We start from the raw sequence: 15,726 nt of genomic DNA, 5'->3' as shown, positions 1-15,726 counted from the left end.
AGAAGTTAGGCCTATGGTGTTGCTCAGTGTACGTTATTGAGTGGGTCATGACGTGCTGAACTCATTAACCGTGGTAGCCGTTCAGAGAATGTTTTGTCTTTAATATTCAGATTGACTCAGCGTGCTGGTAATAAATGATTATGTCCGCAAATAAGTCTTTTTAAAATGAGTAATTTACGAACTAAACATCTGACACCATATTCATTAAGACAGCTGGCCTTTTTAATAAAAACTGTAATTTGTTTATTATATAATAACATAGGAACTCTTGGAGAAAAACTTGAATGTGACCTAACATATGCCATTGGGCATAGAATTTGACAAGTCTGGATTTCGACCCGAGCATCTATCAGGAGTAGGATTTCTTGTTTTGTTCTTAAACTAAAAGCAAGGGACTCTAAGTCATGTGCCTTGCTTTGGGTCCTTTTTCTTCTATTGGGAGATCTTTATGGCAAAACTCAGCTTTGCTATCTAACCAGCAATGACTATAACATTTGTTGTGTAAATTAAGTGATAGGACAAAACTTTTGTGAGTGTGTGTGTCTACTATGGTGTCTACTATGGGGTGTGTGTGTGTGAGAGAGAGAGAGACAGAGACAGAGACAGAGAGAGACAGAGACAGAGACAGAGACAGAGAGAACAGGCACTAGAGTACACATGTGGAAGTCACAGGGCAACCATGGGGATGGGTCCATTCCTTCTACTTATTACAGTGGTCTCTCTATTGTTAGGCACTGCATATGCCAACAAGAGGAGGGTGAGAGGGCCCACTCAGAGAGGGGATATGTGAGCTGAGCTCATGATTGTATGACAAGAGCCAGTTGTGTGAAGATCTGGGTAAAGCATCCCAGACCCAGGGTGGCTGGAGGTGCAGGGTTTGAAATAGAATAGGGATCTTATGCTCAGGGAACAGGGGTGGCCAGGGTGACTGAGTAGTGGGGCCAGAGAAACAACGGAGAGCACCAGGGTCAGAGAGGCTGGCGGGGCTCACCCACTCTGCGTTCCAGATCACTGAAGGAGGTTAAATGTTACCCTCTGATAGGTAGAGTGCCGCTTGGGATTTCCAACAGGAACATGGCCAGATCTGTAGCCACAAGCTTCAAACGTGAGTTGTTGAAATGGTTCTTTCAAATAGACATAATTTTCCTTTATATTTTGTAGAGTAGACCAGAGGGCTGCCATTTGGCCAAAGGATGCTTTGGGAACTCAGCAGGACTTCCATGAGGTAGGTGGAATGACCACGGCTGATGCAAACATGAGCTGGCCAGTCTCGGAATTGCCTGTTCCTTTCACAGCACCAGAAAGTCTTTCCAATTAAAACTTTAAATCCTTTCGCTCTTAAGTGAACTTTTTCATCGTGGTAATGAAATGTTGCTTCGCTGAATGTTCTTCCTTGTGTTGGAGCGAACAAGCTTAAAATAGTAGTTTTGAGAATGCTCACCACACCTTGGACCTCACCCAAGTCCAGCTATCATTTCTTTGTATACTTGCCAACTTTGCCTTGGGATTATATAACCAGGGCTGTGATAATTAAAATTTGTGGAACTTTTTTTTCCTGATTGAATTTATCTGGATTTATTTCCCTTTCCCTGTTTCCCACTGGCTGGTGTTTGCAGCCTCAAACATAATCGGGCTTCTTATTTCATTCACTGAGCATAATAAAATTTGATGTCTGCACCCTAGTTTTCTTCATATGCTTTGAGATATAGGAGCCATGTTTTCTAGTCCAAATAGCATCCCATTACACTGGAAAGCATATTAGTTAGCTCGTTCTAGAGTTTCTTTGAAATATGTAATTGGGTTGTAATGTCAGAAATCAGTATAAGATAATTAGATCACCTGCTGTTATGAATGCCTTGGCTTAAGACACTGGTTTGGAATACTCATCTGGTTTCTCTTGTCCTCATTAAGTTGGAGCAGTGGGTGGTATGTGGTGTCTCTGATTAGGATCATAGCAAAGAAAATAAATAGACATGATACTCAGATGCCCAGAAGAGAAATAAACAGCTTCAGGCAGATTGTTAATTCAGCATTTTGAAGACATGTCTCTCTTTTACCCCTCAATTCTGTAACCCCATAAAAGGCATTTAAATATTTAGGTGGTTTTCTTTTTCCTTTCTTTAAGTTTTATTCTTATTATCATTATTTTGGTAGACTTTGGTAGAAATTCATAACTAAAGGTAAACCAGGTGTCTGGTTAAGCCAAATTAAATCGCTAAATCTATAACAAACAAGAATGCAGAAAGCTATTATTTTGTGTGTGTGCGTGTGCGTGTGCGTGTGTGTGTGTGTGTGCGCGCGCGCAAAGACCCATTCTTCAAATTACACATGACTCATAGTGGAAAGAGTTGCGAGTTTTAAGGAAAAGAGCTATGAGTCTGAATCAGCACACATACCCCTCTTCCCTTCTGTGAGTAAGCAGAGTGCTCTACGTGACGCCGCAACAGATCGTTTCGATGCTCATGACTGGAAAGGTGATATGTCTGGAAGAGCTTTCCAGGCTCTGGGAGAAGCTGGTTCTAGAGATTGGCAATGAGGGGAATACTGAGATGGCTTGAGAAGTTGCTGAAAGCTCTGCTTGAGAACCCACTTGTCTGCTCTCCTTCACTGCATCATGTCAGCAGAGGGCATGAACTGTGTGTGCATGGGCCTTGGACTTCTGATTGGAGACCTGGGCCAAGTCCAGGCTAAGGTGGATGGATCCAATGGACCAGGTGTGGGAACACAGAATAACACATGTGCTCTCAATGGTTTTGTTCCGGTCCATGGAGTAGGCTGTATGTGCAGGCTCCCATTCTTCCGGGCAGGCTCTGCTGTGATGAAAATTTGGGACTTGGAGAGAGATTGTAGAGAAGCTAGAAGTGGGGGCAGCCGAAGTGAGGTTAAGACCTTGGTATGAGGGATGGTCTGGTCACACTCACTGCTGAAAGCATCCCAGAGAGTGAAAATCTAAAATGTATATTAAACTTAACAGAACACTAAGCTCTTTTACAAAAGAACTCTATTACATTTCTCTAAGTGATGGTCCAATGGGGCACGCGCATGCGTGCGTGCATGCCGTGTGTGTGTGTGTGTGTGTGTGTGTGTGTGTGTGTGTGTGTGTGTGTGTATGTGTGTGTGTATGTATTATTGTTTTAATGAATGCAGAATGTACATACAGAAAAGTATTCCTAGGAAGTGTATGACCAGTATTACTTTTCTCCATTCATCTGGAGTGTCTAATTTTCGACTTTGGGTCTCTTGATAGGATTCTGGCCTCTATTCCACACTCTTCAGGTGCCTCTAGGGCTGTGAATCAGCGTTCAAACACGCAACTCTGTATCTGCCATTCACCAAGCTGTCTGGTTCTATCCCTGTAAGATACCCAGACTGGAAAAGGGTTTCTCTCACCCATTTTCATCTTCTGTCTGGGCTATTCCACCATCTCCATATTATTAATAGATCATTAGATCCAAAAATTACTTTAAAGCTAGAATTAGGGAAAACAATGTTTTTTAACCCCCTATACCTCATAAATTCCATGTCTGATTTCAATTTCCATGAAGGAACTGACAGATTGATAAAGGAACCTAATGGAACCCCTCTCCACCAAGCAATCGTTCCGTGTTTGGCTTTTGAGAGACTGTTAGTTGGTTCTAGCAGGGAAGTGCAGCTTCTCATGTTCCATTGACAGAAGAATGGTTCCTCTCCATAGCAGAAGGTTAGCTTCCTTGCTTAGCATGCTGCTTCAGGAGAGGGATACACGAAGTGATGGGGAAGAGAAGGGATCAGCCGGCTAGCCACCCAGAGCAGCTGCGTCAACCCTGGTGACCCATTGGGTGGCAGATGTCACAGCTCTTACCCAAACCCTAGATTAGATATCACAGAATATCAACTAATTTGCATTTTGGATCTGTCAGACTGGACAGGCCAGGGAGGGGACATTTCACATTCAAGCAACAGCAGAATACCATTATAATTTTCAAGACTGGTCAATGTGATAAGATATAGGTAATGCATGAAACCAATACTCAATCATTTCCTGATCTCACTAAAAAGCTTAACTCTGAGCCATAGTAATTGTGCGAAGGTGATACGCTTTTAAGTACTCATAAAAAAATCATCATGAAATGTTATTCCTCCCTTCACACACAGGGCTGTTGCAGAGTATCTGTTGAGTTATGTTTATTTTTGTAACTCAGAACCAGCCTCAGCATTATATGCCTTGTTTCTCCAGTATAAAGATAACTTAATTCTTGGATTTTGTTAAAAGCTCAACAGTGGAACATTCGACTGCTCTTTTTGGCCTTTGCACATGTCTCTATATGTGTCACTGTGAGGACGTATGCTAGCATGTGTCCATATTAGCATCTAGAATGTATGATAGAGATATTTTGGTACCAGGCCATGCAGACCTGGAGAAGATGCAGTTATCTCTTGATAGCCTTCGGGGATTGGCTCCAGGACCTCCACCCCAGTTAAAAAAAGCCTGGATTACTAACCCCTTATGTAAAATGGTATGGTATTCATGAGCAACCTTTGCACAGCTTCCTGTGTACTATATACCATTGCTAGATTGCTTATTACCTGATGCAAGATACCTTCTAAGTGAGTAATTGTTATACTGCATTGCTAAGTAATGCAGATTCGGTGTGCATCGAATACAGACAATTTAAAAATTATATTGTTGACCTGTGGTGGGTTGAATTCATGGATGCAAAAAAATCACAAATTTGGAAGACTATCTTTGCTGTTGGATCGAAATGTCTTTCTTCTTTAAAATTGCTTTAATTCTGAGAAATTAAGCCTGTGAAAGCCTCCTTCGAGACTCCTGTGGTGGCTGAGAAGTATTCCTTCTGTTAGGATAGACAGCTGCGCTTTTCAACTTAAGTGAAAACCCAGCCTATCAAGTTGGGTCTTAGTTCAGGTTCTATTGAAGAACATTTTGAAGTTTCTGAGATTCTTTTCCTGTGACAAAAGGTCAATTATTTCAAGCTGCAATAGTAACATTATTTTATTGAAAACATATCTGAGCATTTGCGACTGGGACGGGCTCCATGCTTGGCTAGATCCTAGGATTAGAAACTCATTATGGAAATTCATCTCTGGGCTTCTTTTACTATCCTGGCTTTATCTTTTGGCCAGCCCCTCCCTAGTGACAGATTATTCTTACATCCAGTAATCTCAGTACATACGGGTTTTCTTTTTTTCCTTTTTCTTTCTTTTCTTTTTTCTTTCTTCTTCTTCTTCTTCTTCTTCTTCTTTTTTTTTTTTAGACAGGGTTTCTCTGTGTATCTCTGGCTATCCTGGAACTCGCTTTGTAGACCAGGCTGTCCTCAGAGATCTGCCTTGTCTGCCTCCAGGGTGCTAGGATTAAAGGTGTGAGCCACCACACCCAGCTGAATTTTCTATTACTAGTATGGTGTAATGATTTGCCAAGAGTTTAACAGCTTCAAACACCCATTTATTAGCCCCATTGTATAAAGCAGCCAGAGTCACTCTGCCCAGGGTCTCATGAAAGAGAGATTAAGGCATTGGCCAGGCTGAGTTCTCATCTGGAGTAGGGGCCACGCACAAGCTCCTTCAGGTAGTTGCTTCACTTGGTTTCTTGTACAAGACCGTCTTCTCTGCCCCTTTGCAGCTTGGCAGCTGGGCATAGCGTTCAGCTCCCAGAGTCTGCCTCATTCAGCTCACGTGACTCTCTTCATCTTCAAGTCAGCTGTAGCACTTGAGATCTGCCTATGTTTCTAATTCCTCTGAGGATATCTTCTGCACCCAGCTGGAAGAGACGCTGCTTTTAAACATCTTCCTTGATTTAACTAGGCACACACAAATAATGGCTGTGTCTTTGGCCAGCTGAGTTAGAGCTCAATTACCTTGGGGGTGGGGGAAAAATGCCCTTCATAGCAGTGCATAGATGATAAGTGATTGAATAACCCGGGTACAGAAACCCTAGGGTTTTCTTTAGGGTTCTGCCTGCCACAGAGTGGAATTGCAGTCTTCTAAAAACTAGAAAGTTCTACAAAGCCTTATCCTTGAGTCTCATTCATGATGGTGGCATTTGTCCTTACTGAACTATTCTCTGACCTTGGGGGCTTGGAAGGAGCTGATTGGCTGGATGAGGCCCCTATTTGACACTGGGAATGCTGTTTGGAGAAGATAGATAATTGGATGCTGGTCTCTGGAAGCATGAACTCCCAGGTAATTTTCCTCTTGGCTGGACCACTGCAGGATGCCAGTGGACTTTTTTTTTTTTTTTTTTTTTTTTTTTCTCCTGATTTGGCTTTTGAGTTGAGGTAGAATGACCTTGCTCCCCTACCAAGGGTTCTTCCTTAGCTGGAGCAGTGTCCTGTGATTCATTTAATTTTAGCCACCGCTTGTTGTCGGGCGTCAGCGGGGACCTCTTGTGGCTGGCGTTGTCATGGCGTGAAGCCCTGGTTCTCATTCCCAGGTGAAAGAGGCACACAGCAAAGAAACAGGGTGGCAGCTAGGCCTGGTATCCTGCCCTGTCCTTCAGAGGCCACTCTCCATCCTGGCTGCTTATTTCCAGGGCAATGAGGTCTGGAGTTGTCACCATCAAGGGAGCGCCAAATGGCGCTGTAAGAAAAGGAAGAAGCCATGCCAGCTAGTACTCACCTCCTCCTCCTTCCTCCTCCTTCTCCTTCCCCTTCCCCCTCTTTTTTTTTTTTTTTTTTTTTTTTTGGTCTGATACTCACTTGGAGAAGCGGCTGACTCACATGTGTGCTTCCTGCTTATCAGCTGTCCCCACTTTCTCCGCTCAGCTGTGGCGTGGCGTCCTTTGCTCTTGTTCTTTGCTCCCGTGGGACATGGCCATTCTCTCCCTTGTTCTTCCCTTTTGTATTTATTCCTCTTCGGGCTCCTCATTGCCTCCACTGTGTGTGAGAGACGAGAAGGGCCCATCCAGTTCCGTAGCTGTTAGGGGTCCGCCTGTGCTGCTGTTTCTGCTGCTTCGTGACAGAAGGATAAATATGGAAACAGCATGGGCCGTGGGCTTTCCACGAAAGTAAAGCCGATGACTAGCTTTTTCATTTAATGTAAATATGTATACATGCCTGTGGGTCCCAAGACCAAATTTTGTCTGGGAGCTTTAACTGTTGGGATTCCCCCCCGCCACACACACACCAAGGAGTAATTATTTCACCAGTATTCATTGAGAGGCAAATGTATACCCAGCCCCCATGTTGTTAGGAAGAGTGGAGCGGGGACTAGATGGACAAATGAGCCCTGTCACCCCAAAACCTACCGAAGAGCAGTGGTTCTCAGTCTTCCTAATGCTGCGACCTTCTAATACAGTTCCTCGTGTTGTGGTGACCCCCAACTATAAAACTATTTTTGTTGCTGCTTCATAACGTAATTTTGCTACTGCTATGAATCGTAATGTAAATATCCGTGTTTTCCAATGGTTTTAGGTGACCCCTGTGAAAAGGTCATTTGAGGGGTCGTGACCCACCAGTTGAGAACCACCGCCCTAGAGCTTGGCTGTCCTTGCATTGGCACTCTTTGCGTGTTAGGACATTGCCTTTCTTAGGGCCGCAAAGCTCAAGCTTCAGGGCAGGAAGATGAGTTTTCTTATATTCTAGCAAAAGATTAGTATTTGAGGAAATAGCTAATGGTTTCCAGTGTGACCTTCCACCCTTAATGACACAAGAGCATCGCTTATTTCGGATGACTTCCATCAGGGGAGTTACTGGTTTCCAATATTCAGCAGCATGTGGGATGTGGGTTAAGGTAGTGTCTTCAGAAATAAGAAAGGGTTGGGGATGGGTATAGATGACGGCGGTTTTCTCAGTGATACAGAATTAGGTCAATGAATCTGCCATGTGAGTGCAGTTCCTCTGGAGGCCAGAAGGGGCCTCCCTGGAGCTCCCCTGCAGCTGGAGTTTTAGGAGGTGGTAAGACTGCCTGGGTCCTTCTCCAGCTCAGTGAGTGAGCCATTTCTCCAGCTCACTGAGGTCAGTGTTCAATAAGATTGTTTTTAGACTGATAGAACACGCTACATAAATGGACACACACACACACACACACACACACACACACACACACACACACACAACCATGTGAGCAACAACATAGAGTAACTGTGAACTTCATCTGGTGAGAAACAGCTAGGGTTGTAGGCCAAGGAGTGGGTTCATCATAACACCCCTGCTTTTCTGCAGAAAAGTCCCCAGGGAGTGCACTCTGTGAGCAACAACACATGTGGTCTGTTCTGTTTGGGGAAAGGAAAAACCTTCCCGAGAGCACCTGTGACTCAGAATGTGAGAGTAGGAAACAGCATTTTCTCCCATCCACTTTGCTGGTTTGTGTGGTAAGGTAAGGACGGCAAGGCTTTCCCCATGAGATGAAATGTTCCCAGGCTGAAGTCCTTCGGCTGAAAGGAAGCGCGGGTGTGCTATGGTGTGATGTTGCTGTGTTGTTCCTAGTTTTCCAAAAGTGCTGACAGGATGCAATCAACACTTGGATACTTTGGTCAGCATTCTGGCTTCTTGATGTGAGTCGCTGCTGCTTAGCTAAAGAAATTCTCTTAGGAAGGAACCGGGGGCTGGGACATTCTTCACAGAGGGAAGCTGGACTGTGTGAGCTGAGGTGTGGCCTGATGCAAAATGTACTGGGTTATAAGTATATAGTCATCAGGGAGACTAGCTACAGCCCAGTGTCTCTACAGGGAGAGAGAATTGGGGCTTCTCTGTAGAGTGATAGTTCCCAACCTGGGGGTTGAGACCCCCTTGGGGGTTGAACGACCCTTTCACGGGTCGATTAAGACCATCAGAAAACACAGATACTTACATTGTAATTCATAACGGTAGCAAAATTAGTTATGAAGTAGCAACAAAAATAATGTTATGGTTGGGGGTCACCACAACACGAGGAACTGTATTAAAGGGCCGCAGTGTCAGGAAGGTTGAGAACCACTGCATTAGAACCCTCAGCACTGGAAGAAGCCCCATTTTGTTTGGTGAGAGCATTTCGAGGCTATCCATAGCACCTTGGATTTTATACTTGCTAGTGTGGGGATCCCAAGCAAGGCTAAGGCTAGAGACAGTGAGGATTGAGTGCTGGGGCTCAGGGAGAAGTACTTGTCTCTGGGCTCTGTGGTGTTAAGCAGGGAACCAAGGTACCATTTAGGGTGCGTCAGGGTCCCAGAAGATGGGGCATTATTTCTCAAGATATAGACCTGGGGCACTTGTATTGAGGTGATCTTGTTCCAGACCTCCTAAATCAGAATAAAGATGGATGTGATATGAGGAATGTATATATTTTTTAAACTCCTCAGTAAGTTTTTTTTTTTTTAATAACCTTGCAGTTTATTAATCAGAGCAATAGAAGGTCTTCAGATTAGATGCTCAGAGTCCATCTTCACCAAATCCCAGCTAAGGGCAAAAACCATAAAACTGGTAGGTAATAGCAGTCTTTTTTTTCCTGATTGACTCTGCCATACAGTGCGCTCATAAGCGTGACAAATGGAGATATGGTTCCAGCCCTTAGGGAGCCAGAAAGAGCCCACAAACAAGTAGACCACTGTAGTGATTGCCACATTACCCGGTACAGACAACTTGAAAGAGGCAAGATTCCTTTCGGCTCATGATTTGAGAAGTGTTCAGTCTGTCATGGCGGGGATAGCATGGCAGATAGGAAGAAACGGGAAGGCAGCTCTGGTGCTCACAGGCTTGCTGCTTTCCTCCTTTCCAGTGTGCTCCCATAGGATGATGTCAAAGAAGATCTTGGGGGCCTGGGACTGTCGGAGCAGGGAGCCGATGAATGAACAGATACAGAGGGAGGGTCTCCTGTGTTTATGGATTGTGTATATGGGTTGGGAGTCTATGCCCATGATCACGCACATGGAGGGGATTAGAGCAGTTAGTGGATGTCTGGGAACTGACCTGTGTCCTGAGTTGTCAACAAAGTTCCTGCTCAGTCTGCGTCACAGCAGCGTGAGATCTGCATATACTTCGTGGAAATGTAAAGGGATGGATGGGAAGGTACCATAAAACCCCTTCCTAGAAACCACATGTGAATGTTTCCCCGCTCTATAATTGCACACTCACAGATGAAGACACCTTAAAATAGTTCTTATTATCCATCCCACCCGTGTGGGTGTTCTCTATCTTAGCCCAACCGAAGTGAGACCTGAGTAATTGCAGTGAAGATAAAATGAGTAAAACAAGATGCCTGTTTTCTATTGCGTGAAAAAGAAAAGTTAACTTGAGACAACCACACCTAGGTTGTGCAGACTTCTCTCTAGCTGGCTTCTCCCATGGCATGGTGGAGAGGCAGGCAGGGGTAACTGTCACTCCCAAGAGGATCATGGCCCGGAGCTCAATCTCCCTTCTGATTTGGGATGCCCTACTATGGAGACTTTGGAAGTAAACCTGGGAAAACATCAGCAATAGCAGAGCCATTGTCTAGGGGCACCATGGTCTTGTAGGGAATCAAAGTCATCTATGAGAAGGGATTTCAGAGCGCTCCTTTGTTTTTCTGTAGAAGGGAAAGTCTGTCTTCGTGTAAAAGGTCACTAAGTCAGGTGTGACTTGATGAGTGACAAGGCAGAGTTGTCACCCTTGCCTTGGGCTTTCCGTCTCTTTCTGGCGTGCTTGGGAAAATAATGTCTGCTGTCCTTTGTCGGCTCGTCCGTCCGCTGTTTCCTCACTGCACTGTAAGCTCCAGGAGGAAGAAGCTCCTGTCATTCTCTTAGCCTCCACGTGAGCCTAGTTCTCCCTTGAGCAGTCAAGCGGCATGTGGCTGGCACATTTTCACAGATCCTGCCAGCACGGTGAGGTATCCCCAGCCCTTCTTGTGATAGCGCTACAGTGCACATTGCATACTTGTGTTAATGCAGATATATATGTTACCTTGGAAAGTTTGTGTTTTCGGAAGGAAAGGACCAGACACTAATAAAGATAACTAGCCCAGGTGATCCAGCCTCAAAATGCCTCTGTTGCAGTGTCCTCAAAAATCTGCATACAGAATAACTATAAAGCTGCTAATTGAGGTGGTCCAGCCTCCCAGACTGCTCCAGCCAAGACTTCATATAAGTCTCGTGCTTTCCCATAACACAGAGACTGAACCACAAATGATAGAGCTAGCTCTCCCAGGACTTGACCATTATCTCAGTTTTCTCAAGGTCCCCTAAAGATGCTGTCACCCCAAGACAAGCAGTCTAGAGAACACAGCACCTACATTCTCAAGAGGTGGGATGGGAGGTTTTAGGTCATTCAAAGGATGTGGATGTTTGTCATCATTTGGGGGGGGTTGGTTACAAGTTGTTGATCATGATCAGGGAGAAGCTGATCAAAAGAGATTAGATTCAGGGATCTTGTTCTGAAAAGAAAAAAGGGGTATATAGGAATGATAGGATAGAAGGGTAGATTATTGAATCTACTTTAAACTGAAAAGCAACTATTATTCTCATTGGTATGGATTTTTGTATATTGATACAAATTTAAGGTTATTATGTATATTATATATATTATATATGAAAATATATATTATATATATATCTTCTTTGTTTAAGGTATTGTACCTATGCAACTCATTTAATAATGTAATGTAAATTTCTAGACCTTGAAAGTTATTATTGCAAACTATTTAGGATAATTAAGAAATACAGGTTAGTATTAGTACTCTAACAATCAAATTTGTGGCCATGGGAGATACATTTTCAAGGTCAAACATATATTTTAGATAGACAGATGGTCTTCAAACACTTCAAAGACCTTACAGAATATGGTATATAAAATATTTTAATAACATAAACCTTTTCATGACAGTGAGACACATCTGCTCCTCGCAGCACCAATTTACTTCAAAAAAGGATGATGGGCATCAAAGAACCTCCATTTGGAGTTTGCTTCCAATGTGGCAAAGCTAACCATTTGGGCAAGAAACTGCCCTTGCCTCGACTGTTGACAATATGCATCTGTCAACTTTATAAGTCCATTTTGACTGTATAACTAAACTGTAATATATTCCAGTATATAACTCCATGCTATATGAAAGGATGGCATGTAATAATGTCATGAGGACTCTGTAGCCAACAAGATTTATCATGTCTTATCCAGTTTCAGAGCTGTTCCCATGTCGAGGGATCAGCATACACGTCACCTGTCCTGTAGTCTTTCTTGGCTTTTTCCTTTATGTCTGTAGCCAAGATCCTCAGGAGGTCTCCCCCAGTCAAATCGGATCTTTATTAATTTTAAAGAGAACCATAACGTTTTGTTTTCCGTGGAAACAAAGACATAACCTCTCCCCCAACCCAACACATTTCCCATTCTGAACTTCCATTTTGAAGCCAAGACATCCCTAAAGTATATTCAGCAGTCCCTTCCACAGTCAGTGTCTCCCAGTGGCTGCCATTCTCTGTTCATTAGCATTTAAAAAAATTTAAAATCAGCAAAACATCATATAAGGTCCAAACTCCCTATGTTACAGTATTTCCCATCCTTATATGGCTTATCCTTTTTATATTATTTACTCTCTTTAAAGACTTTATTATTTTTAAATTATTTATTATGATTGTCATTATTATTATTATTATTATTATTATTATTATTATTATTATTTTGGTTTTTCGAGACAGAGTTTCTCTGTGTAGCTTTGCACCTTTCTTGGAACTCACTTGGTAACCCAGGCTGGCCTCGAACCCACAGAGATCTGCCTGCCTCTGCCTCCCGGAGTGCTGTGATTAAAGGCGTGCGCCACCACTACCACCGCCCAGCTCTGTTATGAATATTTTTATAACTGTCTATACTCATTTTCTACTGTACCTATCTAAAGGTTTGCTTGGTCTGGACTGCTTTACCACATGCCTGCAGCTATGCACTTGCCATGTTCTCTGACGCTTGAGTCAAACCTTAAACTGCTAAGCCACGGTGGGCCCTCCACCTCTAGTACACGACCTGACGGCTGGCTCTGCCCACTTCCGGTCAGGGAGAGGGGAGACTCATGCCCGTGGGCTGGCTGGAGCCGGTCTATCTACCCCAGTGCTTTTATCTAGTGTCCTTGCCACCAAGTAGCGTGCAGCCTGCTGCTCATAAGCCCCATTTAAATGTTCTGCCTCTCTATGCCTTTTGAGCCGCTCCGAGAGACTGTTTTCTCAGGCTATCCAGCCTCCATGTTGGAAGCCATAACTGCTTGACACTCCGTACCATTTCCAGGTTATTTCATTCAATCTCTCTCCTAGATAGGGTCCAGAAGCTTCTGAGTCTGATGTACCCCTGTGTATTGATGTCCCTTGCTGCTCATGTAACTGGAGTCCTTTGGTTCAGCTCCAGACCCAAGTCTAGGTGCCCATTGTGCCGGGTTCTGCACCTCCATCCTCAGTGGATGCTTGATCTTCTCTCCATTCAAGTCAGAAGGGGAGTTCAAAGTCACTCAAAGGGGAGTGAGGTAGACAGGTGCAGAAGTGAAACCCTGGGAGGCAGAATGATGAGTCACGACTGGTCCATCACGGGGCCTGTCCACATGGCCAGACCTCTTCCCAGCAGCTGGTGTTTGGGGGCATTCCAACCTGACCAGTCCTGCAGTGATGGCCACTTACTGGCACTTCCACAGAGAGCTTTTCTCACCTTTCCTCAGTTTACCTGGGAGCAGCCCTCCCAGCAGTGGCCATAACTCACTACTGTTATTTTTTTTATTTTTTTCTATTATCAGCTTGATACAGTACAAATTTTTATCCTAATAGTGAAATTACTGTTTTGTTTTTCCTCTCTTTTTACAGATGAAAAATCAAAGTTTGGAATAGCCAGGATACTTGCCCACAGTCAGGCAGGATACAAAGCATAGTGGACAATCCCTGTGGTTCCGTGGGGTCCTGAAAGCCATCTTTCGCTTTGCGAATTACACATGAACACATAGTCACTTGAGCCAGGCTGCTGGCACCACATTAACAAAAGGCTGAGAACGCTGTTAGAACGCTTGCCTAGCGTGCAGGAAGCCCTGGGTTCTGTCCCTCCACTGTACAAAACCAGGCAGGGTAATGCATTCCCACAGTCCCACAACTCAGGATGTAGAGTCATGAGGATCAGAAATCGAAGATTATCCAAGGTGACAGAGTTCTAGGCCAGCCTGAGCTACATGTGTTGTTGGTTATTTTTTCTACTCTTGCTCTTTTGTCTTTGGCCTTTTGGGGGCCCACTACCCAGCTCCCAAATAAATCTCAGATAGAGGCTTATTCTTAATTATAAATGCCTGACCTTAGCTTGGCTTGTTTCTTGACAGCTTTTCTTAATTAAATTATCCCATCTATCTTTTGCATCTAGGCTTTTTCCTTTTCTTATTTCTATATATCTTACTTTCACTCTTACTCTGTGGCTGGCTGGGTAGCTGGTCGCTGGCATCCTCCTCTCCTTGTTCTCTTGCTCCTTCTTCCACATTTCTATTTTTTCCTTTCTGCCTGCCAGCCCCGCCTATCCTTTCTCCTGCCTTCCTGTTGGCTGCTCAGCTCTTTATTAGATCAATCAGATGTTTTAGACAGGCAAAGTAACACAGCTTCACAGAGTTAAACAAATGCAACAAAGAAGAATGCAACACATCTTTGCATCATTTCACGAGTGTCCCACAGCACAAACAGATGTAACACATCTTCAAATAATATTCCACAACAACATGAGACCCTGTCACTAAAGAAAGAAATGGACATGTCCACCTCCTTTTACATAGAATTCTTTAAAAAGTCATTGTAAAATATATTTGATATAAAAAATATGCCATCTCAAGCACTTTTAAGTATACAGTTCTGCAATACTAAGTTCATTCTCTTTGTGGATTATCCTTCATATCTACGTCTCTTGTCATCACACAGAACTGAAATTCTGAACCCATGAATCAACTCCCTCCCTTCCCCAGCCAGTCCTGGGGAAACTCTGGTTTGCCTCCTGTCTTTATGGCTTTTCTACCCCCTTACTCAGTGGAATTACACAGGATTCAGCCTTCTGGGACTAGTTAATGTCACTGTGTGATGGCCTATGTCAGTCAGGATCTTCCCCTTGAATTTTGAGGCACGTTCTTTGGAAGTTCATCCATGTTTGGGGTATCCATTTATCTGTCCATGGACACCTGGGTTCTTGTACCTCATGTTAGTTTTTGAAGGGTGCCATTACAAAGTACGACAGACTGGGCAGCTTCAACTGCAAAACAAAACAAAACAAAACAAAAAAACAAAACTAAAGCAATGTGTGGTGGTATTCTAATTGTACTGAAATGTGATTTTGAGTGTGTGTTAATAAATAAAGTTGCCTGGGGGTCAGAGCTATTAGAGCCATAGACAGAGTGTGGCGGTGGTGGTGCACGCCTTTTAATCCCATAGATCTCTGTGTGTTTAGGGATACAGCCAGCATTGGAGACATATGCCTTTAAGGCCTGGGGGGCTGTACATACAGACAGTGATGAGGCAGTCACGTGTTTGGGTTTACAACTAATGAGAAGGCAGAAGGACTATGAAACGACTTACACACAGGGAAATAGCTCTCTTTCGGGAAACTGGGACGCCGCAGGAGGAAGGGTGAGATTTTAGCTCTGAGCTCTGACCTCTCGGCTTTCTCTTTTACATTGGTTCTGTGTTTCTTATTTAATAAGACGGTTGGTTACATCTACAGCAATGGGAAATTCAAGGTCAAGGAGCCAGCTGCTTTGGTTTTTCCTCCTTGGCTTATAGATAGTTGCTTTCAAATGGGACACTCATAGAGCCTTCCATATATGACTGTCCCCATGGTCTCTGGCTTTTATGAG

General features: G+C 43.8%; 1 protein-coding gene across 5 annotated transcripts in view; it reads left to right on the top strand.

The window, feature by feature from the left end:
* Fam13c (family with sequence similarity 13 member C) overlaps positions 1–15,726 on the top strand; it is a 115,926-nt gene that overhangs the window by 60,870 nt on the left and 39,330 nt on the right. For all 5 annotated transcript variants that reach the window (XM_006979046.4, XM_006979047.4, XM_076557009.1 and 2 more), the window contains one exon: positions 1,162–1,225. In XM_006979046.4, the coding sequence (XP_006979108.2) occupies positions 1,162–1,225 (64 nt within the window). The remainder of the gene's footprint in view (positions 1–1,161; positions 1,226–15,726) is intronic.

This window comes from Peromyscus maniculatus, chromosome 21 (genome assembly GCF_049852395.1).
Source record: "Peromyscus maniculatus bairdii isolate BWxNUB_F1_BW_parent chromosome 21, HU_Pman_BW_mat_3.1, whole genome shotgun sequence".
NCBI classification, from domain to species: domain Eukaryota; kingdom Metazoa; phylum Chordata; class Mammalia; order Rodentia; family Cricetidae; genus Peromyscus; species Peromyscus maniculatus.
The sequence above is the reverse complement of the archived record's forward strand: the minus strand, read 5'-3'. Positions and strand labels throughout refer to the sequence as shown.